We start from the raw sequence: 17,058 nt of genomic DNA on the forward strand, positions 1-17,058 counted from the left end.
CATTTAATTCTAGGGGTAGTAGTGGTCATCTTTAGGAAATATATTTATATTGAACACTAGCCTATACCAATTATCATTTTGGTACAACATTTCTAAACCTTATAATTTGAATATGAAGTATCTGATTGAGATATTGATGGATTTTTAATTAATAATGGATTATTTGTTTGTTTGTTTAAAATTACATGGGAAATTACATATTTTGATTGTTTGAATAAGGATATAAAAAAAACAGGATGCTATATTTGGTATCAGAGCACTTCGATCTTGATTGGATTGTGAGTTAGGTGTAAGTTAACCGGTATGACTTTGTGCCATTTATTGGTATGGGTATGGTAGTTAGCGTTATCCTTTACTCATTATTCTTCTATACAATATCTTTATTTATTTTAAGGCAGGTGCTTGACACTGATTGGATTGAGCGTTGCAGGAACGATGCCTCCAAGCCATACTTATGGTGCTAGTGGGACTAATGAAGCAGGACTGGTGCTAGTGGGACTAATGAAGTGGGAATGGCTTAGATGGCTCAAGCTATGGTACAAATGGCTACAGCTATCGCTGCTCAGAATCAACGTGAAATACGAAGGGAGGAAAGAGAAGAAAGGGTGGTTGAATCTAGAGGTTTAACAGACTTTCGTAGGCATGATCCTCCCAAGTTTCATGGAGATGTGGATCCTGAAAAGGTTGACAAGTGGTTACAGGAAATGGAAAAGATCTTTGAAGTGATTCGATGTCCACCTGAAGTTAAAGAGAATTATGCCACTTATCTGTTACTTGGTGATGCTGAATATTGGTGGAGGAACACCAAACTGATGATGGAAGTTGTCGAAGAAGAGATTAACTGGGAGTCTTTTCAGATGAAGTTTTTGGACAAGTACTTTCCGGTGAATGCTAGAACAAAATTGGGAGATGATTTTCTGAAGGTTCGCCAGGGTAGTATGATTGTGGGAGAATATGCGGTGAAGATTGAATCCTTATTGCGATATTTCAAGTTTTTTCGTCAGACTGTTGATGAAGACTTTATGTGTCACCGTTTCCAAGATGGGTTGAAATATGAAATTCAAGATTTTGTACTACCTCTGGGAATCACACGGTTTCAACCCCTAGTGGAAAAGTGCAGAGAAGTAGACGCTATGAAGAATCGCAGGCCGAATCATGGGGGTATTAGTAACCACGGGGGACAAATACGACCAAGTAATCAGAACCAGGGTCATAGTAGACCAGATCAAAACCCATATCGTCGCCCTCAAGGGTCAAATAATGGACCGTATCGCCCAATGATCTCCATTTCAGATGATAGATGGAGGACTTCATAATCAAAGCCATACTGTTGTCGTTGTGGAGACCCAAGACACTTTGCGGATAAGTGCACACTCAACGACAATGTATGTTTTAAATGCCAGAAGCCCGGACATTTAGCCAGGGATTGCAAGGAACCAAAGGCAGAATCTTCACTGAATGCAACTAAAGTCACACGCCCAACAACTCAAGGACGAGTTTACAATATAAATGGTCAAGGGACCTCTCGTCCGAATGAATCCTTCCAAGGGGAGTGTGAAATCTCAGGTAACATTCTAACCGTTCTTTTTGACTCTAGTGCAACACATTCATTTATCTCTATGGACTACATGAAACTGTTGGAGTTTCCTGTCACAACCGTATTGTTTGTTACTATTGCTGCTGATAAGACTTTAACTGCAAATACGACTTGTATGCATTGTCCTATAATAGTGTTGATTAGGAAGATTAATGTGAATCTCATTTGTCTACCTCTTAAGAACCTGGATGTTATCCTTGGTATGGTTTGGTTGTCATACCATTATATTTTGTTAGACTGTGGTCGTAAGATTGTAATTTTCCCTGACCCAAAGCTTTCTAAATTTTTGGCCGCGCACGAAATCAAAGTCATTCTTAAGGATGGAGATATGGAGATTTTGTCCCTAGCTAGTGCGGGAGTTACTCATGATGCCAAAATAGAGGATGTGCTAGTGGTTAAAGATTTCTCTGATGTGTTTCTGATGGATGTACCAAGACTACCGCCAGTGCGAGAGGCTGAGTTTTCTATTGACTTACACCTAGGTACTGGACCCATCTCAATTGCACCCTATCGGATGTCGCCTTTCGAACTAACTGAACTTAAAGAAAAATTGGAAGAATTAATGTCAAAACAATTTATTCGACCAAGTGTTTCACCGTGGGGAGCTCATGTCTTGTTCATGACTTTGTGTAGATTATAGGAAACTCAACAAGGTCACTATCAAGAATCGATATCCAATGTCGCGCATCGATGACCTTATGGATCAACTCCGAGGGGAAGTGGTGTTCTCCAAGATAGATTTGAATTATAGGAATCACCAAATACGAGTTAAGTTAGAAGACATTCCAAAGACTGCATTTCGAACTTGTTACAGACATTATGAGTATCTTGTAATGCCATTTGGAGTGACTAATGCACCTACAGTGTTTATGGACTACATGAATCGTATCTTCCACCCATTTTTGGACAAGTTCGTAGTGGTATTTATAGACGACATTCTCATTTATTCTAAAAGTAGAGAGGAGCATGAGGAGCAATTACAACAAGTTCTATCAGTGTTGCGTGAGAAACAATTGTATGCCAACCAAGCGAAGTGTGAATTTTGGTTGGAGGAAGTTAATTTTCTAGGGCATGTGATCTCGAATGAAGGAACTGCTATCGACCCAACCAAGGTAAAGGAATTTGTGGATTGGAAACGGCTAGGGACTGTTATAGACATTAAAAGCTTTGTTGGATTAGCTTGCTATCATCGGGGATTTATTGAAGGTTTTGCTCAGATTGTATCCGACTGACCCAACTTACAAGAAATGATCAACTGTTTGTGTGGACAGAAGAGTGTGAGGCGAGTTTTAGACTATTAAAGGAACGTTTAACGACCTCTCTGGTGCTAACTTTGCCACAACCAGATGAATCATATGAAGTTTATTGTGATGCCTCTCATCAAGGATTGGGAAGTGTTCTTATGCAGAATAAGAAGGCAGTAACCTATGCGTCACGACAACTAAAAACACATGAAAGAAACTATCCCACACATGATTTGGAACTGGCTGCGATAGTGTTTTCTTAAAAAATTTGAAGACATCACTTGTACGGAAGTAAATTTACAATATTTAGTGACCATAAAAGTTTGCAATATTTGTTTGATCAGAAAGAGCTCAATATGAGGCAAAGAAAGTGGATGGAAACCTTGAAGAATTACGATTTTAGATTGTTATATCACCTGTGAAAGGCCAATGTGTTTGCAGATGCTTTAAGTAGACAAAATATACTTGTATCCTCCTTAATGGTAAAAGAACAAGAATTACTAGAGAAGTTTCGTGATCTGAACTTGAATGTGGAGTTTTCACCAGGAGAATTAAAGTTTAGCATGATCACCTTCTCTAATGGGTTAATTGAGGACATTCAGAAACATCAATTTGACGATGAACTACTTCAACAGAAAAGGTAATTGATTCTGCAAGGGAAGGCACCGGAATTCAAAGTTGGGACATATAATATTTTGCGCTGCAACAGACGTATTTGCATCCCGACAGTGGACAAGATAAAAGATATTATTCTTAAGGAGGCACACAAGAGTAAACTGAATTTTCATCCAGGAGTGACCAAGATGTACCAAGATTTGAAGCAGAACTATTGGTGGCCCAGAATGAAGAAACGGGTGGCCGAGTTTGTGACAACTTGCCTGACATGCCAGAAAGCTAAAGTAGTACATCAGAGACCTGCAGGAATGTTGCAACCCTTAAATGTGCCTAAATGGAAATGGGATAGTATTTCCATGGATTTCATCATAGGATTGCCCAAGACGTAGAGGAAGAATTATTCGATTTGGGTGATAGTTGATCGTCTAACTAAGTCAACTCATTTCCTACCTGTGAGGACCACTCATAATGTGACTAAGTTGACAAAGACTTACATCACAGAGATCGTGAGACTTCATGGAGTTCCTTCCAGCATCGTCTCAGATCGGGACCCAAAGTTTAACTCGCACTTTTGGGGAGCCTTACATGAAGCATTAGGGACGAAGTTGAGATTAACTTCTACTTATCACCTGCAGACTGATGGACAGACATAGAGAACTAATCAGACCTTAGAGGATCTTTTAAGAGCATGCGCTTTAGACGATCGTGGGAGATGAGATGAATGTTTACCATTAGTGGAATTCACTTCTAATAATAGTTTTCATGCGAGTATTGGGATGGCGCCATACGGAGCTCTTTACAAACGAAAATGTCAGACACCACTGTGTTGGTATCATGATGGTGAGAGTACCATAGTGAGGCCTGAAATGGTGAAACATACCACATAAAAGATCAAGAAAATTAGAGAGAGGATGAGAACTTCTCAAAGTCGCTAGAAACGTTATGCTGATATACGTCGCATGCCCTTAGAATTTGAAGAGGGTGAACATATGTTCCTTCGTGTGACACCTACTACGGGTGTTGGTAGAGTTATCAAGTCAAAGAAACTCACACAACAGTTCATTGGACCTTACCAAATCCTCAAAAGAATCGGACTCGTAGCATATAAGATTGCGTTACCACCTATTCTTTCCCACATTCATGACGTGTTCCATGTTTCTCAGCTACGTAAGTATGTTCCTAATCCATCACATGTCATTGAGTCGAATGTAGTGTAGTTGAAGGAGGATTTATCTTTTGAAGTACCTCCAGCAAGAATTGGAGATAGAAAAGTCAAGTTGCTTCGCAACAAAGAAATTCCTTTGGTGAAGGTAATTTGGAATCAAGCCACTAGAGACACCACTTGGGAACTAGAAGACAAAATGAGAGAGCAATACCAAAAACTTTTCTCTAATATCATTTTTGAGGGAGAAACTATTTAAGGCAAGTAGAATGTAACATCCACACATTTTATTTTATTTTTATATTTTACCTTATTAGGGGTAGAGATAATTTGTTGGTGATAGTTACTTTTGTATTAGATTATTTTAATTTTTGGTAATAATATTAATAATAATAAAAGCATGAATCAGGAAACGTTAAAAACAAATTATATTAAACTAATAAATAAATAATTAAGGCCTTCATTGGGTTAGGTTGAAATATCACGTTCTCCACTTCTACTAATAGAAAGGAAAAATAACAAAATGGACGTCTTCCATTCAAAAAATGCTTTGCGATATAGAAAAAAAAAGGGTTTAGAAGAGAAAAAGGAAGGAATTCAAAAATTTGGTGATTCATCCCCTCAAGTAAGAATTCTATCATATTAACTTTATATAACTATTTTTGTTGGTAGTAGAACAAAACCCCTTATTGATATCTTGAAAAAGTAAAATAAAATTGATCGATGAATAAGTACTTATTTTTATATCCTTATTTTTTTATCTTAATCAATTATCAGGAGTACAGGTATTATATTTGTGTTATGACGTTTATATAAAGTAGTGAATGGGTTAGACAGTAGGATCAATTGTTACACAAGAAAGGAAATGAAAGTTCTTAATATCATATATTATTAGGAACTCTATTATCTCATTATTATTGTAATAATGGTAACACTAGTAATAGATTTTGTACGTCAATCTATAAAAGATAAAACTAAAAAGTTTTGACACTAAGTGATAAGTAAATTAATTTGTGAAGGTGTAACACATTTGGAGTAAAGACTACTGCGTGAGAATTTTAATAACAACACTCATATCGGTAAGGGAATCACTCTAATTATATCTATGTATGATTGTGTTTATTCTAGAATTTGTGAGATTAAATATATACGATGCTGAAATGTTTTTCATCAAGTTGTTGAAAATAAATGTGACGTGATATGTTGTTATAATGGTTGTGTTGAACATGTTCAAAGTGTGAAAAATAAATGTTATGTGATATGTTGTTATAATGGTTGTGTTGAACATGTTGAAAGTGTGAAGAATAAATGTTATGAGATATGTTGTTATAATAGTCGTGCTTGTTCAAATCGTGTGCAATGGACATTATATGATACCTTGTTATAATAGTTGTACTTAATGTGTTGTGATGCAAATATGTTGTCGTTAATAAGTTAGACTCGCATTATATTAATGATTTATTACTAAAGTGTCTACGTTCATGCATTAATTCATAGTCGTGTGGTGCGTCCATAATTATTTGGAGCCCACAGATCCTTGCGGAAATTTTGAGTTAGTGGTGTTGCTTGGAAGTACCCATGAAGCCCTTGCGGGGGAGGCGATATTTCGGAATCATTACATTGGTATATAGATTAACTAATAAGGTATGTTTGGGTATGCATCTTGATTATGGTGTGGACGAACTACAATGATTAAGAACCAAAATGGACTAGAGTGAACATAGAAAAGACCAAAACGCCCTAAAATATTAATTCATTGACGCATTTGGACTTATAGGACGAACTAAATTGCTTTCACTACGCGAAAAATAATATTTTACAGAGCTTTTTTTTAAGCCATTTACAACGCTTTTTCAAAAAATTAAGCGTTGAAGTATCTAACGCCTTAAAAAGATACAACAGCGCTCTTTAAAATAAAAAAGCACTGTAAATCCCTTCTAAAAACGCGCTGCTTGTTGTACTAGTTTTACGGCGCTTTTTCAAAAAAGCGCTGTAATAGGTTCATTCTTATTCACGTTTTACAACGCTTTTTCAAAAAGCGCTGTAAATCCCTTCTAAAAACGCGCTGCTTGTTGTACTAGTTTTACAGCGCTTTTTCAAAAAAGCGCTGTAATAGGTGCATTCTTATGCACGTTTTACAACACTTTTTCAAAAAAAGCGCTGTAAATCCCTTCTAAAAACGCGCTGCTTGTTGTACTAGTTTTACAGCGCTTTTTCAAAAAAGCGTTGTAATAGGTGCATTCTTATGCACGTTTTACAGCGCTTTTTCACAAAAAGCATTGTAATAGGTGTATTCTTATTCTATTTTTATTAAAAACGCTATAAATGGAATTTTTAAAATAACGCTTGTTTTGTATAAATAGGTTTTTTATGGCATTTTTTAAAAAAGCGCTGTCTTTTAATTTTTTTTCCAAAATCATTTTCATCCAACAATCAGTTTACAATCATTTTTAATCTAGCAATCAGTTTACAATCAGTTTTCATCCAACAATCATTTTCACAACAACAGAACTACTGAGATAAATAACTTTACATATTCACAACATGCAGAACCATAACTATATAACTTTACATTACATATTCACAACAGAACCAGAACTATATAACTTGACACAATTACATATTTTTTACATTTACATATTCACAAAAACACAGATTTATATAACTTTACATATTCACAACAGAACCTTGCAACACAACACATATGTATTACATTTACATATTCACAACCTTGCAGCATGCCAATATCCCAGCAAATCAAATAATTTTCATTTCGATCACATACTTACACCAATCTTCCTTTATTTCAGTTAGATCTCTTTCAGAGTATGTTGGAGTGGAATTTTCAAAGTACTGTGAGATATAAAATTTGAACATAAATAAGTTAGAATCAAATATATACATAGTTTGTATATGAAAATCAAAATATAATGAAAATACCATACCGTTTCTGGGATTATAGTTTGATTCATATCAACAATCTCCTTCATGAATTGCAATAGGAAATCTACAACATATTTCTTTACATTAACTAGATCGAGTTTAAATATTGAAAGCTTATGCGGAGAAAAGAATGAAAATCTATCTGACAATTTGCGCGTGCACACCAACTTCTCATACAAAAACCTTTAATGAAAATGTCAAATTAGATTAATTATCAATAAATTAAATTAATTACCAATAAATGCAATTAAAAGTAATTTTTATCTTAAATAAAGTATTTTACCTAATGTATAAGCTGATGACAGTAGCACTCAGCTCCTTATGATTGAGAAGTTCGTATATGTGCTCTTTTTCAAGTAGTTCTTCATACTCATCTCCAAAAGTAGCTTTCTCCATGCTTATGATACGTGAATTGTTGCTGTCCATATTCGTTTTTGCTTGTATGTCAAGACACGACCCAAATCGAGCAAGGCGTGGATGACTTATTTTAGGAGCAGCAACTGATTTACCCCGATCCAATTTTTGAATTTTAGCAGCTTTATTACCCTCCAAATTTTGAAGTTTGCCAACTTTATTTTTACCACGAACATCTAGTTGTGGTGCGGCTTTATTCTGACAAGTTTTTTGTGTGGGTAGTTTTGATTTAATCTGAAAAAAATGAGGTCAATCAGTTTGTTAGTTAATTTAATATGAAAAAAAAGGACAAACCTGCCAAAATAAACGTGACAAACCTTTTCCTTTTTCGGTGACGTGACTGACTCGTTGCGGGGAATCTTCTTGTCATTTCCTTTAGACTTTGTATGAATCTAAATAAATGTAAAATTAAAGTTAACAGCGGAAAAAATCAGCAATTAAATATAATCGATCATAATCATATATCGTGCAATTAAATATACATATCAATTAAACATACATTTCAATTAAACATACCTTATCAAGGGCAACAAGATTTTTGGGCCATGCCACGTAACTACCTATTGCTTCTCCCAAATACTTCATATCTCCATCGTTGTCCAGTATAGGCAACAGTTCATTTGGTTTAAAAGCAATCACATGTGATACTTTGACATGGCCAGCAGGGATCAGAGTGTTGTGCAATACTTCACCCAAAGTATTGTACAATGTTCCTTTTCCAACCTTGCGATGAGTAGGGGAGGACAAATACAACACGCAAGTAAAGACACCCTAAATCAATGGTTAATACATAAGTATGTGAAACAATTAGGTTGAATGAATTTCTTATTTTATTAAGTAATTAATTACCTCGGGAAGACTTTCAAGACCAATGTTGCAACTAGTGTTTTCACTCTCCATTTGTATTTCACGTTGTAGCTGATCTGGAAGTTGCTTTTCTTTATTCGTCTTCACCAAGAATGCCATTTGCTCTGTTAGGACTTTGAGCTTCTCTAATACTTCCTCATTAGATGGATTTGGGAGCTTCTCTTGTGAAAAATATCGGGTTGGAGTTACGCCAAATCCTTTCCCCCTCACGCGTCTGGAATATTCAGGAACATTAAATACTTTACCGAGTATGTCCCTACAACTAACTTGTTTGTTGTCCTCTTGATTTTCAGAACTTTGTTCTAGATTCTCCTAAAATTCACGTAAGATTAAATAGATAAGTTCAATATCATTTTTAAAATACAATATTAAAAAATATTAAAGTGATAATATACTTACACAAAGTTGTATCACTTTTTGAACATTTTCATTATCAACAACTCTATCTTTATTTACACGAGCCTCCTTCCACAAAATATGACGACCCAATGGTTGATTGGATTGGGTCTCTTGTAGCTACTCATTAAGACATAAACAAAAGCTATTCATTAAGATCATAAACAAAATACTAGTTAGAAACTATAGTTTATAATGTACCACATTATATAAAAGTGATGTTTACTTACAATTTTTTGCTCTAAACGTGCATATCCCATACGAGATTTTTAGTATGGATGCGTTGGATTTTTGGCCCTCTCGTGTTTTGCATACTTATACTCTATATAAAAAAAATAACAATCGTTTAAAAATTTAAAATACGCTATGAATATGAATAATAAAACACAAATGCTAATAAATTAATCACTTACCACAAACGCAGGGTCAGCACGTTTAGATACAAATGCGCTCCATTCGTCATTTGATATATAGTGTTTATATATTTTTGGAGCTTCAATGTGAGACCCATAGTTTTAAATTCTAATTTATGTATTTTGGTATTGAACTCTGGGGCTTTTTAGCCAAGTTATTGATATTTTGTGAGTTTAATGCTCAAAAATATCTTTTGATACCCTGATTAAAATTATTCGTCGATAAATAAATTAGATTAAGTACGGTGAATCTTTTGTCGAAGAATAATTTTTTTATCTTACGAAGAATTTAATACCGGGCAGTTTTGTTAAAAATATCTCAGGTTGCTGAAAATTGTATCTGTCAATTGAGTTGCGACGAGAGTAGATATTTTTATCAAATGGTTTGAGAAGTTATGAGTAAAATGGTAATTTTGATAAATATCTAGATATTTTTAGATATTTGTTATATATATAAATGAAAAGGAAATAAAAAGGAAGGAAATAGAAAGGAAAGAAAAAGGAAGAAAGGAAAACCCAGAAAGAAAACCAATCTCCCAACCTTCGCGAAAACCCTTCTCCTTCTTCTCTCTCTGTTTCACGAAACCAAAACTGCTATAACTCAAAACCTCCATTTTCTTCTAGATCTAAGCTTCGTTTCGTGAAGAGATAGAAGGGAAAGTTACTCATGTCCACGTTGCGGTGCTAGTGAGCCATCTTAGAAGCGACGATTTGAACAAAGATTTTACCGGAATTAATTACGGTGCCGTAATCGCGTGTTAGAGCTATCGTTGAGGTAAGGGCTCCTTCCAAACTTTTAGTTTGCATTTAGGGACTTATTTGTGGTTGTGTGGAAAATAAATTTGTTGGGTTTGAAGTGTAGATTTGGGGAAAATGAATTTAATGCTTTTATGGGTGAAAGTTTGGAGTTCGGTTTTTGGTGAAATTGATGATTGTTTTCGTAGAAAATGAATTTGATTCATCTATGTGTGTTGTTGAGGAAAAGAAATTTGATGTGTTTGAGTTGTGGTTTGTGAAAAATTAGTTTGGTATGTGTTATGTTTGAGTTTTGTGGATATTTGTGGTGATTGTTGATTGAACTTGGTGTGGATTTTGTGGATTTTGAATTGATCAGGTTTAATGTAAATTGTGGATTAAATTTGATGTGTGTGGTGGAAAAATAAATGTTTGAGTATGCTCTGTGTGGACTTTGAAAATCATTAGTGTTAAATGAGTATTAAAAATGAGGAATCTTTTAATATCTGCATTTACTTAATGATTGTTGTGGATAGAGTCGGAGTATGCTCATGCATTTCATAGTACATGGTGATTGCGATGGGGACATGATGATAGTGGTGACCGTGATGGGCCACAAAATGATGTCATGTGATTAGTTGGTTCATCTTATCCTTGAGGGGATTATCGCGTCGTGCTGATTTGTGAGAGATTGCACTCAAGTTGTGCTGATCTATGAGTGATTGCACTCTAGAAAACAATGTAAGGCCTGAGATAGGCGACACTTTAGTAAATCGTGCGGCCCTGTGATGGGTGGCACCTTGGTAATTAGTACAAGGCCTGTGATAGGCGGTACAATTATGATTTACGCCCTTTCGAGGAGGGTTTTGGTTTGGAATTCCGGAATTCATGCATTTTGGCAGATACACATTGCATTAGGGTGCTTGGCACGCGAGTCATGTTTGATTCAAGATTATGATTGAGTGTTTGAACTCAAGTTGTCATGCTGATTGTGTTATAATTGCTAAGTGTGAATGTTTTGGATTTGTGTGTAAGTGTGATTAATGGCAAAACCTTTTCGAAACTCAAGTTGTCATGGTGATTGTGCTATAATTGCTAAGTGTGAATGTTTTGGATTTGTGTGTAAGTGTGATTGATTCTAAAACCTTCTCGAAACTCAAGTTGTCACGGTGATTGTGCTATAATTGTTAAGTGTAATTGTTTGGATTTGTGTGTAAGTGTTGATTCATTTCTAAACCCTTTTAAAAGCTGAATTTTGTTGTTTTCTGCTGTTTTCTGATGTGTATTCGAATACAAAAGGTTGTAGTCGAATACAGACATCCTGTTTTTGCTACTGACTTATGTGTAGTGGGATACAGAATGCTGTATTTGAATACAGACATCCTGTTTTTGCTACTGACTCATGTGTAGTCGAATACAAACATGTTGTTTTTGCTGTTGACTTATGAAACACCCTTGTATTCGAATACAGAGATGTTGTATTCGAATACAACAGTGTAACTTTGTTTAAAACTTCATTTTTCAACTTTATTTATGCATGTTTGGCATATGGAAACCTTTTTAAGGTGCATGCTAAGTTGAAATGTTATTTTGTGCATTGTAAACTAAAATGTTATGTGTTAATTGTTAATTTCGGTTGGTGACCTTTACAACTATTGTGGAAATCTGGGCTTTGCCCTTAGATGAGAACCAGGATCTTCCCACCGATTAGTACCCTGTGGATGGGAATGTAGTTGGACACACCTGACTGGAGCTGTGTCAAGAGGATCTTGCAGGGTGCGTGAAGATCACCCGGGATGTATAGTTTTTATAGAATGATCATATTAGGTTGACGTATAGGGACTAGATGTCTTTCTTTTTGGGTTGTATTTATTTTAATTTGGAAGATTGTACCTATACCAATATTGTTAGCTTGACATTTTATTTTGTTGGGTTCCATGTACCAATTCTTGGGGCAGTGCTTTTGTACAGGTGTCTGCCTAGAATACCCCAGGGGTATGAGCTATGTCTGATAGGCCTCATAGCCTCAGTGTATTTTGATGTTTGAATACTTTGAATTTTTATTTCAAAAACTATTCCGCTGCTTGTAAATATTGTTGACTTTTTTCGTTGTGTTACGACTTACATATTTATCCAAAAGTATTTCCTTCCTTATTTCTTTGTTTTTATGAATTTGTTTTGAAAAAAAAATACATTCGCGCTGTTAAATATCTGGGTGTTAGATTAGTGGTGTCAGAGCTTTTGGTTATAGATTGTAGGTCAACCTGTAGGTTGGGAGTTGTTATCTGATCATGCGTCGGGGTATTTTGTCAGGGTTGTCAGATCAGGGGTAGTTATTATGAGTTGATGTAGTCGGAAGTTAGTTTTGAAATTATTCGAAGTGGTGTTAAGACTCTTCTCGATAATGGTTTTGTAGGAAACCATGCTGCCAAGAAGGAATGATGCTCCAAGAGTCAATATCAATAGGGATGACCAAATGGCAGAAGCTATGAATAACATGGCTGCTTCTGTTGCTGCCCAGACTGCTCCAAAGACACGACATGATCTAGAAAAAAGGGAAAGAGAGATCAGTGCTGCAGAGTCAAAAGGATTAGAAGATTTTCGTCGTGACAATCCTCCCAAGTTTAAGGGCGATGAGAATTCAGAGAAAGCGGATCAGTGGATTCAAGAAGTGGAAAAGATCTTTGATATGATTAACTGTCAGGCAGGAGTGAAGGTCAACTATGCCACTTATCTGCTATTAGGGGATGCTGAGTATTGGTGGAGGAGTGCAAGGTTGTTGATGGGATCAGCTCACGAGGAGGTGAACTGGGAATCATTCAAAAGGAAGTTTTTAGACAAATACTCCCCGATGAGTACCAGGACTAAACTGGGTGATGATTTTCTAAAACTTCATCAGGGGAATATGACTGTGGGCGAATATGCCTCTAAGTTTGAATCGTTGTCAAGGCATTTCAGGTTTTTCCGTGAAGAGATTGATGAACCATTCATGTGTCATCGTTTCCAAGACGGACTAAATTATGAGATCCAAGACTCTATCTTACCCTTGGGAATTCAACGTTTCCAAGTTCTTGTGGAAAAATGTAGAGAAGTCGAGGATATGAAGAATAAGAGGGCTAGCCGAGGAGGGAATTTTAATTCAGGAGAGCCTAGTCGGGTGAATAACAATAAGGGAAAACAAGTTGCTAAACCTTATAATCGACCACAAAATAACAACGGGGGGCAGAATCGCTTAGGGAACCAGAATTTCGGGAGGCAATTGGGACAAGGGGTTCGATGTTTCGGATGTGGGAAAGAGGGACATTATAATTTACAAGCACCGGAAAAGTTTCTCAAAATACGAATCCAAAGTATTTACACTTCAAAAGGTGGTACATAGACCCCATCATAAATAACATGTCAAACAGACAATATTAGTATAGGTGCAGTTTTCCGAATTAAAATACTGCAACCCAAAAAGAAGGACGTCTAGTCCCTATACATCAACCTAATCTGATCATCTTACCAAAAACTATACACCCTGAGTGATCTCCACGCGCCCCGTGAGATACTCCTACATAGCTCCAGTCAAGCATTCCCATCCATAGGGTACGAACCGGCAGGATCATCCTGGCTCTCATCTGAGGGCAAAGCCCAGATTTCCACAATAGTTGTAAAGGGTCACCAACCGAAATTAACAGATAACACATAACATTTAAGTTTTAAATGCACAAAATAACCTTTCAACTAAGCATGCACCTTAAAAGGATTTCTCATATGCTAAAAGTTCATGTAATGCTTGCCAATTAAAAATGAAATCAAAATGAAGTTCTCAAACCATCAACTAATACATAACTGACCAAAGCATTGATAAATAAATTGAGCAATTGATTATCTAACTCAAAATAAGGATTTCTACTGAGCCAATCGATTGCCAAATCGATTTGGTCAGTTTTGCTGAGTTCCTGTATTGCCAAATCGATTGCCAAATCGATTTTGTCAGTTTTGCTGAGTTCCTGTGTTACCAAATCGATTGCCAAATCGATTTTGTCAGTTTTGCTGAGTTCCTGTGTTAAGGCCAATCGATTTCCAAATCGATTTCTTAAAAGATTTTGAAAGACATATTTATACAATCGATTGGCAAATCGATTAGGTTAAAATAGTGAACTTCCTGCAACTCATCCAATCGATTGGGAAATCGATTTCCCTGCTTATTCTTCCAAAAATACTTAAACTAATTCAATATCATTCATACACAATTCCACATCTTAACACTTAGCAATGATAACGCAATCGCTACAACATCATGAGTTATAACATTAAGTAAACAAGACATTAAGAGATTCCTCATTCTTAATATTCTTTTAACTTAAACGATTTTCACAACAAGCATTAAGCAAACAGAAATATTAAGAGATTCCCCATTCTTAATACTCGTTTAACTTAAACGATTTTCTCAAACACGCATTAAGTAAACCGAGATATTAAAAGATTCCCCATTTTTAATACTCGTTTAACTCTAATGGTTTTCACGCCAACATTAAGTAAACGTAGACATTAAGAGATTCCCCATTCTTAATACTCGTTTAACTTAAACGATTTTCTCAAACACACATTAAGTAAACCGAGATATTAAAAGATTCCCCATTTTTAATACTCGTTTAACTCTAATGGTTTTCACGCCAACATTAAGTAAACGTAGACATTAAGAGATTCCCCATTCTTAATACTCGTTTAACTTAAACGATTTTCTCAAACTCACATTAAGTAAACCGAGATATTAAAAGATTCCCCATTTTTAATACTCGTTTAACTCTAATGGTTTTCACGCCAACATTAAGTAAACATAGACATTAAGAGATTCCCCATTCTTAATACTCGTTTAACTTAAACGATTTTCTCAAACACACATTAAGTAAACCGAGATATTAAAAGATTCCCCATTTTTAATACTCGTTTAACTCTAAAGGTTTTCAAATTCCACACAAAACAAACTCAAACCTATTATCAGATCCAATCCACAACTCACACCAAAACGCATCAATTCATTTCTCCACAAAATCCAACCATACAAACATCAAATTTCATCAGTATTAATTAAGAACACGTCAAATACGACGAACACAAATCAACAAAATCCACCACTCAAACACAACAAGTTTCATTTACTCAAAATCATACATAAATGAGTTTAAATTCATTTTCCACGAAACATTCATCAATATAACCAAAACCTAACTCTAAGATTTTACCCATAAAGCCTTAGATTCATTTTCCCCCAAATCAACACTTCAACCCTAACAAATTCCTTTCCACACAACCACAGATAAGTCCCTAAATGCAAACTAAAAGTTTGGAAGGAGCCATTACCTTAACGTTAGCTTTAACGTGTGTTTCCGGTACCGCGAGTAAATCTGGTAAAATCTCCGCTCGCGACGTCGCTTCCAAGTTAGTCCACTAGCACCGTAGTGTGGTGGTGAGCAACTTTCCCTTCTATCTCTTCCTGAAATGAAGCTTAGATCTAGATGAAACGGGAAGGTTTGTGTTTGACGGTTTTAAAATTCCTAACGTCGTTTTTCTTCGTTTACGATTCAACGAGGAAGTATGAAGCTGAGAAATCTTCTCTTTCACACTCAACAAACCTTGGGTTTCTAATCTTGAAGAAAGGAAGCAAAGAAAACGAAAAATGGAGGAGGGAGGATTTTTGAGCGCGCGAGTAACAGAGGAAGAAGATGGAAATTTTGTGTTTTCTTTGCTTTCTCTTTCTTTCCTTTCTCTTTCTTTCCTTTCTTTTTCCTTTCTTCCTTTTTCCTTCTTTCCTTTTTATACCCTTTTCTCTTCCTTTTCCTTTCTTTTTCCCTCCAAACAAACATATATATATATATTAATTAAACTTAACAAATATCTCAAAATATTTAGATATTTGTTAAATTACCATTTCTCCCGTAACGCATTAAATTCTCCGTAAAGGATTCACCGCACTTAATTTAATTTATTTAATGACGAGTAATTCTAAACGGCATCAAAATATCATTTTGATCATATAAACTCCAAAATAATATTAACTTTGGCCAAAAAGCCTCCGAGCCAAAATCCAAAATACACAAAAATACATAATGTATACTTTAAAATTATGGGTCTTACAGACATTATGCTAATGTTTGTACCTCTAAGGGACTTACTTGCTACAATTGCCAGAAGCCAAGGCACATTGTAAGGGATTGCACGGCTCCGAAGGTGGAACCAGTTGTGAATGTGACTAGGGCTACTCGTCCTACTGCTAGAGGACGCGTTTATTGTGTGAGTGTTGAAACTGGAAATCCATCTAGCAATCTGATTCAACGTGACTGTGAGATTGCAGGTAACACTTTAATTGCACTTTTTGATTCGGGGGCAACCCATTCCTTCATTTCTATGGAGTGTGTGGATCGTTTGAAGTTATATGTGTCTGCTTTGCCTTTTGATGTGGTTGTTCCCACATCTGCTAAGACTTTGATAGTAAATTCTACATGTTTACATATCAAATAACTATTCAGAATAGGAATTTCTTGGTTAATTTGATTTGTTTACCTCTACAATCACTCGAGGTCATTCTCGGTATGGATTGGATGCCGTATCATTATGTGATATTGGATTGTGCTCGCAAACTGGTTCTTTTCCCTGAACCAGAAGTTGTTAAGTATCTAGCTGCTA

General features: G+C 35.7%; 1 protein-coding gene across 1 annotated transcript; it reads left to right on the forward strand.

Moving 5' to 3' along the window:
- Positions 1 to 521: 521 nt before the first annotated feature.
- On the forward strand, positions 522 to 4,109 carry LOC113788220 (uncharacterized). The gene is made up of 6 exons (XM_027337728.1): positions 522 to 1,267; positions 1,352 to 2,079; positions 2,231 to 2,803; positions 3,283 to 3,481; positions 3,551 to 3,804; positions 3,958 to 4,109. The coding sequence occupies exons 1-6, from the start codon at positions 522 to 524 to the stop codon at positions 4,107 to 4,109; spliced, it is 2,652 nt and encodes an 883-aa protein (XP_027193529.1).
- Positions 4,110 to 17,058: the final 12,949 nt, after the last annotated feature.

This window comes from Cicer arietinum, chromosome 7 (genome assembly GCF_000331145.2).
Source record: "Cicer arietinum cultivar CDC Frontier isolate Library 1 chromosome 7, Cicar.CDCFrontier_v2.0, whole genome shotgun sequence".
Lineage (NCBI taxonomy): Eukaryota > Viridiplantae > Streptophyta > Magnoliopsida > Fabales > Fabaceae > Cicer > Cicer arietinum.